Here is a 9,413-nt window from a genome sequence, read left to right as displayed (position 1 = left end):
TTTCCTGACAAAAAGTGGTACTCTTGAGTGATATCGTGCTTTGAAATAGTACTGAAATTCAGGGAATTTTCACCGGTGCAAGAAGCGGGAATACCATTAGTGAAGAACAAGATTTTGTGAAAATCGATTCCGGAAATAAAAGTGCTTCTACCGTTGTCATTTGGGATACAGTTACACAACTGCGGATAGAGAACTCCCTAAAGAGAAAGAAACAATCATCACTGGACTTATTCTCCGAAATTCTTGAATGCAGCATATCACGATTTTGAGCGGTGCGGAATCCAGATCGTCGAGATCCCATTCGGACGAATCGCGGGTGGGGCGGGGCGCACTGCAAGAGAAGCCGTCGTAAGAAGCAGCGTTTCTGGAGTCGTCCGTCTACACTGATACAGGGAGAAAAGAACGGAATCACCCTCTTCCCCACAACCTATGACCCCGTATAGGCGTTGCCCGGCTAAAACGCAGCCACTCGGGTGCGTGTAAAGAGAGTCCCGGTCATAACTCGTCAGAGCAACTAGCGATGGTGCGTATCCTAAAGAGATTCACGTTCGTTGGCACTTGAATAGCTGACTCTGCTTATCTACCGCTAATCATACGCTGCATCACCGGCAAGGATATAATTCACGAGGTACTAAACTGTTTTGAAGAATTAAACAAGTCCACTGGAATTTTGAGATGTGAGGTGAACTTGTAATCGTACCAGAATCCTCACGTGAAATATAAGATAAGGATTTATCGAATAGCTTCAAATTACGTGTATGAATTTTTTCGTTAGAAACGGAACATTGTAGCTTTCAAAAGTAACGGGAATGAGGATAATCGTTATCCTGTAACTCCCAAGCTTTTTTGTAGCCTAACTTTCCGAAAAGAGGGGTCTTCTGTATCTTTGATCTTTTGGAAGTTACAGGAACAAAAAGCGTTCAAATTAGATAAGATTTCTAGACTTTCTGAAGGTAATATATAGAAAAAACTCACTCCCTTTCTTTACTAGAACAACAAACAAAACGCCATGTACTTCTAACGACGCTGTTCTTTAACTTGTCCGGTAATTTCGACAACTCGCACCACTCTTCCTTACATATTTCCTTGTAACTGGGAAGTTCTCTGTGGCCAGAAGAACATCTAAGGCGCTTGTTTGCGTCTCTATGAACGACTGGAGCGTGACATCGTCGAGGCATGTTCTCGTATCCGCCGGCATATCAACTGGACACGTTGTGTCTCGGAGGCACTCGCGGAGAATCCGCCGGAATCTTCTATATCGTTCCCTTGTCATCCCAGATTCGTGGGGTAATGCCTTTAAAGAGATCGCTGTAGCAACGTGAAGTAAAAAGTTGGTTGTCGAACGTGCTTTCCATAAGGCGCATGAATATCTCTGAAAAACTGTTTAAGGTACTTGAATTTTAGAATTGAAAAGTTACCACAGTTATTGCTGCAAATCTAATTCTCCATTGTTTGCATTTATCAAAGGGACATTTGTGAGCTGTACTCTAGTTTTCTTTTCGTCTTATGTTCCCAAGAACTCGAGTGGCCTCGTGAACCCTGCTCTTCCTCTCCAATGAAAAAAAGGAGTATGAATGTAGCTGTTTTTGGTAGATTTTGTCCATCTCACTACATAGCACTGAGCAACACAAACGACACATCTCAACGGTCCCATCGACTTTTTTTCTGGTTGTTCAGCTGACTCATTCCCGATCAGCTCACTGATTTCCGAGGTACACTGGATGGGTTCTCAAACAAGAAGGTGCCGATTCCCACCACCAACCTGTCATAGCATTAGCAAACAGGCCTCGATATAAATTGAGACCTTTGGCCTTTGACTTCACAAATGTTAGGGCTAGCAGTTACAGTAAGCTTACTATCAGGTCAGTGAATATTTTAGATATTTGCATACATGAATAACCCCCATTTTTCTCCCGTTTCGAGACGTATTAGGACGTTTCGTCATGTATTAAGATTCTCAACTCTTTATGATTGTCGGTCATTATAAATTATTGTCTCTTTATTCTTTAATTGCTCGTTTTCTCCTCAAATTAAAACAAATCAAAATTACTTGGTATGGGCCTGGAATTTCGAAATGGCAGCGATGCAACAAAATATGCAAAAAAAAACATTTCTGATATTTAGCTTTAGACGTTTATGAATAGCGGAGTTTTCCGGGTTCGTATTGTAGAGCGCATTAACACGCACTGAAATCTAAATGATAGAAAAAGTAGAGCTATGGATTGGAGTGAAAAATAGTACATAAATCCTATTTTTTTCCTTCCATTTCTCTTCTGCTCAAGCTTTTTTTTCATGACGACTTACCTATGTAAGTCTGCTGTCGTTTAGATCGAATAATCTATTTTTGATATAACTGATTTAATTTTTATTTGTATTTGATTTTTGTGATTTCATCATGTTAGGTGAAAGGCATAAGCGGCAAGAAAAAGTAATCCAGCAACATCCGTACAGAACATTTCCGAAATCCCATCTTTCTCTGGGCTTCCAGTGGAAAACACACTGAGACGTTCTTTGTGAACATTTTATTTCACAATGTCAATTTAAAAAATTCAAGGAAATCTCTTTTCGATGTTCATTCAGAAGATTCCCGGCTTCATTCTTCTCTCCTAACAGTCTTACGAATTTCAGCAGGATTAGCGTACAGTATCGGCACTGGAGTTCAGGCAACCGGCTGTACCACATGTACGCTACCACCAGCGGCAGCAGTTCCCTGTAACACATGCCAAACTGCTCCTCCAGCGCCACCGATCACAATTCCACAATCGCAGTGGGGCGAATGGGGTCCATTCGGACAGTGCACGTTGGTTTTTTTCGTCGAGATGTTGATGTTAAACTGTTGTCCCTGCAGGAAAATCCTGGAAAAAATATTTTAGTAGAAAGCTTATCAACCGTAATAATGCAGACAATTATATAAGCCACGCGAATAGCAAACTAAGACGTATTCCCATCTTCTAACCACAACACATGTTTTATGTATTTTTTTGTTTTATCTAAAGGTTAAAATTTCACCCACCTGACTATGTCAGCTACGTTTTTCTGCTCTACACACAACTGTATTTACAACTTAAGTTGGATACATCTGCTAAAATAGCTGACTTTTTCACTGATGCAAATGATGTGATGGAGATGCACTCTAAGGACTTCGGTGATGAAGGTTAAGGAGTAAGGAGGAAGGGTGACCTACTTCAGTAGAAATAATTTCCACTACTCTTTTGAAACATTTGCAGTACTGCGTTCATTTCTGATTTATTGATAACTGATCTAAAAACTAGCGATAATTTTGATCAGCATTAAAAAAAAAAACTAATAACACTGCTTTGTAGGGGAAGAAATGCTTTTTCGAACGACTCATTAAATAACGCTAAAGTCTTTTTTTTTCTCGCACGAGTTTAGCGTTATTTGGAAAATTTGGAAAAGAACGTCGTTACTTATGCGTCAACCAAATAACCGTTGTATCTAAATTGTGTAGAAATTGTTATGTAAGAACTCATCAGAAGACCGTTTCTTAGTGGGTGTAACGTTTTTCCAGATATATGAGCTTATTCCAAAAGGCATACATTGTTTACGAGAATGAAATTGGAAAGTATTCACCATTTACTTGACCACTTACTAATCACCATTTACTTACCCCTACCGACACAATTTCACTGCGGTAATCAAATATTTTAAGGGTGTCATGTGGAGGCGGCCAACACGCGCGACAAAGGCTTTGCAACAATGGTTGCAGCACTTGTCAATGCATCGGTTCTGCCGTCGATGTCCAATCCTGCAACACAGCTCCATGTCCTGCGAGGTGTTCTACATGTCAGCAACCCCAATACGATCCACCAACCCCTGCTCCATGCACTACTTGTGGGAATCCGATCACTCTAGCTCCATGTCCTACATGTTCGTATCCAACCACACCGTCACCATGTCTGACCTGTGGGACTCCTCTGGGACCCACATACATACAACCAGCTCCACTGTCATGCTCAACGTGTGGAGTTAATTCCAGATTTTATGATCCCTATGGGAATGCAGGAAGAAAGAGGAGGTCCGAAAATGTCCAACAAAGTGATTCGCTTTGGGACCGTCTGGCGAGAAGATAGTGAAATCTTGGAAAGCATCGAGATTTTTGAGTACGGGAAGTAACGAATAGTGAGGTCACCCGCTGTTTTTTTTTTCAAATTAAATGTAAAGCTATGGTGTACAATAAACGTTCTACTATTTACATACTCAACTAAAGTATGTCAGTGAATAAATCTTAGCAGGTCACCGCCTCGAAGTTCCACAAGTTTTAAAGCATTCGCTGATATTGGCCAACTCTGACTCTAAAATACCCTGGAAGTACCTCACAATATCACGATTATTTACTTCGAACTTCTTTCATAAATCTAAGTTACTCAGTTGGTAAAAGGTGCATCTGAAACGGAAAAGTGGTCGGTTCTTTGCCATTTTTCTCATCACATGTACCAATAATGCAAAAGTAGTCATATTTACGGGGAAAAGCAGTTTATCACAAAACTGACGTAGCTGGGAAACCTGTGGGAAAATGCAGAGTCTGGAGTCTGGATTGCGAGTATGAGCACGACTTCGCTCAATTTCACGTAATTGTCCTTAAAAAATGGCATGAGAAACGGTGTAAGTAAGTTAGGTAAGTTGGAACACCCCTATGAGGTGAAATCTCCACGGCAGCCTATTCAGAGAAAAGCAGTGAAAAGGCTGCTGAGAGGACCGGAGCGTATGCAAAGGTGGCGCATTCTAAAGTACCTCGTAGGAACAAAAGTTGCACATGCTGTTTTTTTTTTTACGTCGATTAGGAGAAACGGAGCGGTACCACACAATGAATTATACAAAGAATGAAGCAACAAATAAATAGCTACAAATTACAATCATACAGGCGCCTTAGGAGCAAAACAATTATAAAACTAATGGGAAAAGGATTATATTAAGACTATGTATTATGTATATTTATCCATAAACTGTTATGTGGAAGAGAATGAGAATTTATGAAAAACGAAGAGGAAAGAGAAAGCAGTCTGTCACGCTTTGTGGAGAGAAACCGATGCACTTCTTCTTTGAATACACCGTTTTGTAGTAGATTCAGCACGAAATAAAGCGCGGTGTTGTTGAGTAAGCACTCGAAGCGGTGCGGTGAAGCGCAACGGTTAGGATCCTTCGCTGGTACCACACATCACTGCAGTTCGGGATGACCCCACCTCGATTCTAACCGCTGTCTCCACAGCTTACGGAACCGCTTACGCAGCTGCACCGTGCTACATGTCATCTGACCCAACTATATTTCAATTGTACGTGTGCCCGGACGTCCGTGAAACGTTTTTGATTGTAGCAAAGTCAGGGCAGGGATAGTCGCAGTTGCTCAAGCAGTTAAGCAAATGAACCCTCAGTGGAATTCTCGTTAAGGCCGGAGCCACTCGGGCTGCAGAGTTGTGAGAGTCAAACCCACTTCTTGCGCAATTTAACCAAAAGTCAAGGCTGACTTAAAGGTCACGAAGCTACCACGAAGTTGACAATGTCGTGATCTTACTAACAAAAGGTCGGGTTGGCGATAGAATTTTTCTACGAGGCAACTACTAAAGTGCCACGTATATTGGGGTGAAAACGACATGAAGCACGGTGCAATTGCATACCCGGCTTCTCTCGAGGTGGCGTGGTGGAGCGTAACGGTTAGGAGCATTGGAACCTTTGCTGGCACCACCCATCACCGCAGATTGCGATGGTCCTACCTCGGTTCCAGCTGCTGCCTCCACGCCACCACGTTTCGAGGGCGTACGCAAATGCACCATGATTCATGTCGTTTTGACTCGACTATACGCGGGTGTTTGTGCAAGTACCGCGTCTGCCGTCTCTCGTCTGAAAAGACAATCGATAGGCAGCTGATGCGACACGTTCCTAAGTGCCTCGTAGGAACATTAGATCGCAAAAGCCCTCGACGTTCTTAAGCACAATCCGGGGAATCGAGTCTAATGGCACTCGTACTCCCTCTAAGCCTATATTTTGGTACGGAGATCCCAACATCGTCAATTTCGTAATTTGCAGCCATCAAGGGCAGCGTATCACGAAGTTGACGTGGTACGGAAGCCCTAATAAAACAGTAAAGTTTCAGTGGTAAATTATGGAAACTGGCTCTGCTCATCTTCCCTTACTTGCCGCAAAAAACGGCGTGGAAGAGGGAGTTCTTTCCCACGTGCAAGCCTGCAAACATCACTTGCAAGCCCTGTGCAATTGGTGCATCCACTCGGTTGGAAACCAATAAGATCTCCTTAGCAGCTTATTCAAGTAAAACCAAGGAATAGACCGCTAAGGTTTTTATAACGATTAGGAGAGAATGAGCCGCGCTGAATTACGCAATCTACTACCCGTGCTCTGCGGTTTTCCTAGGGTTTCAGTACTACGTCAGTTTCATGCTACACTCCCTTCATCCCGTCTTAACATCCCAGAGGGCGGTGTAGCGGGGCTCCGCTATGGCTGCAATAGATCGGAGGCTCGAATCCGCACTAGCGCAAACCAAGCCTCTCATGCCTTCAGGGTCGATTAATTGGTACCAGACTTGTCTGGGAGGATAAAAACACTGACATGGCCCATCGGCTTGCTGTGAGGCTGCACACGCGTTCATAAACCTCAAACGAAGTATGAGCTGAACGCGTAGGCGTATCCCCATAGGGATTGATCAACGTCACGCACTTTATCTTTATCTTCCGCTATCCGTCCCAGAACGACCCTATCTATCAAAGCGCTACAAACTCATTGTAGATCATACCTTTTTATAAATCTCCGTAGAATATGGGACCAAACTTCTAGCGATTTCGGGATATGGATATAACTGAACAACCGACGCTTCGAAACCAGATGCTTCGAAATCAGAACCAGAAATCAAACAAGACTAAGGCCAAACTAGATTTTTATCCTTCCGGTAGCAGCCGATGTGTCAAGTGTTTATCCTTCCTTGTTTGGGAGAATACAAACACTTGACTCATCGGCTCGCTCCGCAATTCATTGCAAGAGCATTCATAAATCTCGAGCGATTCTGAATTGATATCGAACGTGTAGCCAGATCTCCAGAAGGATTGACTAGCGTCGTGTGCTTCATTCTTTATGGGACCAGATCTCCCGTATATGGCCGCTTCTGTTTCGTGGGACACGAAGAGCATCATAATTTTCTTTGAAGGATTTCGTGAACAAATCTGACCATCGGGTCGGCGGTAGTGCGCTTAATATTACGGAGAACTTAGTCGCTCACGGCTCTGGCCCAACGGTTGTCGTTAAACTGCATCAAGTGTCCGGCCCACCTTATTTTACTTTCCTTGGCGCGGCGTCTCTAATCTTCGATCGCTGATGTAGGAGAGAACTTCGAATCCCGTCCCTCAATTGCATGAAACGGGATACTCCTAGCATCACTCTATCAATTGCGCGTTCAATGACGCTCACCTCGTTTTCTTCCTGCTTGCAAAATGCCCAGGTTTCCGAAGCATAGGTCAAAGCAGGAAGTACGGTGGTGTTGAAGAGGTGAGCACGGAGCCGGGTGTTCCTGGTCTTCTTCACTACATCCTCGATGCTCTTATACGCTCCCCAAGCCTCTTGTCTTTTCCTGCCCAGCTTGGGGGTCAGGTTGTTCATCATGTTCAATTCCCGACCCAGATAAACGTAGCTGGTGCATTCGGATATGTTCGTTCTGTTGAGCGTGAATGGGGCGTCCGAGACCCATCCTTTGCGCATGAACATCATCTTTTGCAGATTCAGCTGAAGACCGATGCATCCACATGTTTCGTCGGATTCGGTCAGCATTCGTTTCGCTTGGCTGATGGTAGGTGTTATCAGTACGATGCCATCAGCAAAGCGCAAATGGTGTAGCCGCCGACCATCAACCTTCACTCCCATGTCGTCCCATTCCAACTTTCGCATCGCGTTCTCGAGGGTGGCTGTGAATATTTTGGATTGTCCAAGGCTTCCACGACCGTTTCCGTCTCAACTGAGTCGAAGGCCTTCTTCAAGTCGATGAAGGTGAGACAGAGCGGCATCTTGTACTCTCGTGATACCTCGATGAGTCTCGAAACAGTGTGAATATGGTCAATCTTGCTGAACCCTTTTGCTTACCCGCATGGCTGTCCTTCATCCAAGACCTTTTCAATCCTATTAGGGATTACTCTTGTGAAGAGCTTGTAGATGACGGACAGTAAGCAGATTGGGCGATAGTTGCCGATGTCATGTGGATCTCCTTTTTTATACAGCAACACGATCTTGCTGGTCTTCCACTGTTTAGGAAGGTTCTTCAGTTGTTCTGGTTTTATTCTGTCGGGACCAGGTGCCCTACGATTCCTTACCGACATGATAGCATGTCGTATTTCGGACGGGAGTACCTCTGGAATGACATGTCCGTCTTCCCTCAGATGGTGAGTAGGCAAGTGGACATGGCTGTGGAAGAGATCAGAGTAGAAGTCGTAGATAATTTTCTCCATTCCCTTTCTCGATGCAATGGTTGTTCCCTTCGGGTTCCGGAGAGCTGTCATCCTTGTCTTACGACTGGCGAAGCCTCGACGGGCATAGCGGATACTTTTTCCCGCCTCTGCGGCTTCAGCCAGCACTTCTGCTCCTCTCTCTTTAAGATCTTCCTTTATCGCCTTTCTTTGCGAGCTCGGACGTGAGTTCTTGGTTCCCTGCGGCTCGTGCTACTCCACGCTGGCGTATCAGCTCAAGAGTTTCAAGAGACAGGCGTCTCTTGGTTGTTTTAAAACTCTCAGCCTTCTTCGAGCAGTCATGAAGGTGTTTAACGAGCCGGATAGAACTTTGGTACAACAGCGACGTCCGTCAGACAGAACCTTTTATTGACGATGATGTGGTCTATTTCATAACGGTACCCTCAACCGGGTGACTCGCACGTCCAGCGTAGAGAGGAGGGCTTCTGGAATTGCGAGTTTCCATGGATGGTCTTAGTCGTCATGATGAACTCGGAGAACATCTCCCCCTGGTCTTTCCATTGTAGGCCGTGGGTCCCTTGGGAATGTGAAGTTCCTCCGGCGTTCTTCTTGGGCCAACTTTGGAGTTGAAACCGCCGATTATAACCTTGTAAAAGGCATGATCTTCTCGGTAGAACTTCTCCAGGTCCATATAGAAAGCTTCGACTTCTTCTTCGTAGCTTGATGTTGGAGCGTAAGCGACGAACTCTACTCCCGTGAGTTTTTGGGAGAACTTCCGTTCTCCCGGAGTGGACATGTGGAGCTTATTTGTTGGAGGCGACTCCAAACCGCCTTCCTTGCACCTCCCAGTCACTTGATTGCAGGCTTTTGGCCGGACCAACGTGCGTGATACAAATATGTCATGAGTCAGTCCTGCCTCAGCAGAAACAGGAAGTCCATGCCCTGAATCCACCTGCGTCTCTGGTCAAGTACAAGGTCGCTTTTGGTCCGCGATTG

General features: G+C 44.5%; 4 protein-coding genes across 5 annotated transcripts; 1 reads left to right on the top strand and 3 right to left on the bottom strand.

Moving 5' to 3' along the window:
- Positions 1-1,176: 1,176 nt before the first annotated feature.
- RB195_015308 (uncharacterized protein) lies at positions 1,177-4,134 on the top strand (the record flags this gene model as incomplete). 2 transcript variants are annotated; one of them, XM_064205960.1, is made up of 4 exons in its annotated part: positions 1,177-1,282; positions 2,629-2,800; positions 3,671-3,924; positions 3,998-4,134. In XM_064205960.1, 4 exons carry the CDS (start codon positions 1,177-1,179, stop codon positions 4,132-4,134), a joined length of 669 nt encoding a protein of 222 aa, XP_064061840.1. The 2 variants fall into 2 exon arrangements, with proteins under 2 accessions (XP_064061840.1, XP_064061841.1); XM_064205959.1 differs by lacking the exon at positions 1,177-1,282 and adding an exon at positions 2,293-2,308 and having other exon boundaries at positions 3,671-4,091.
- A 3,159-nt stretch (positions 4,135-7,293) lies between these two features.
- RB195_015307 (uncharacterized protein) lies at positions 7,294-7,905 on the bottom strand (the record flags this gene model as incomplete). The annotated part of the gene is made up of 1 exon (XM_064205958.1): positions 7,294-7,905. One exon carries the CDS (start codon positions 7,903-7,905, stop codon positions 7,294-7,296), a length of 612 nt encoding a protein of 203 aa, XP_064061839.1.
- Positions 7,906-8,093: 188 nt separating this feature from the next.
- RB195_015306 (uncharacterized protein) lies at positions 8,094-8,510 on the bottom strand (the record flags this gene model as incomplete). The annotated part of the gene is made up of 1 exon (XM_064205957.1): positions 8,094-8,510. One exon carries the CDS (start codon positions 8,508-8,510, stop codon positions 8,094-8,096), a length of 417 nt encoding a protein of 138 aa, XP_064061838.1.
- Positions 8,511-8,937: 427 nt separating this feature from the next.
- On the bottom strand, positions 8,938-9,213 carry RB195_015305 (uncharacterized protein; the record flags this gene model as incomplete). The annotated part of the gene is made up of 1 exon (XM_064205956.1): positions 8,938-9,213. One exon carries the CDS (start codon positions 9,211-9,213, stop codon positions 8,938-8,940), a length of 276 nt encoding a protein of 91 aa, XP_064061837.1.
- Positions 9,214-9,413: the final 200 nt, after the last annotated feature.

Source organism: Necator americanus, chromosome V (genome assembly GCF_031761385.1).
Source record: "Necator americanus strain Aroian chromosome V, whole genome shotgun sequence".
In the NCBI taxonomy this organism is placed as follows: Eukaryota; Metazoa; Nematoda; class Chromadorea; order Rhabditida; family Ancylostomatidae; genus Necator; species Necator americanus.
This window is presented reverse-complemented; position numbering and strand designations above follow the sequence as displayed.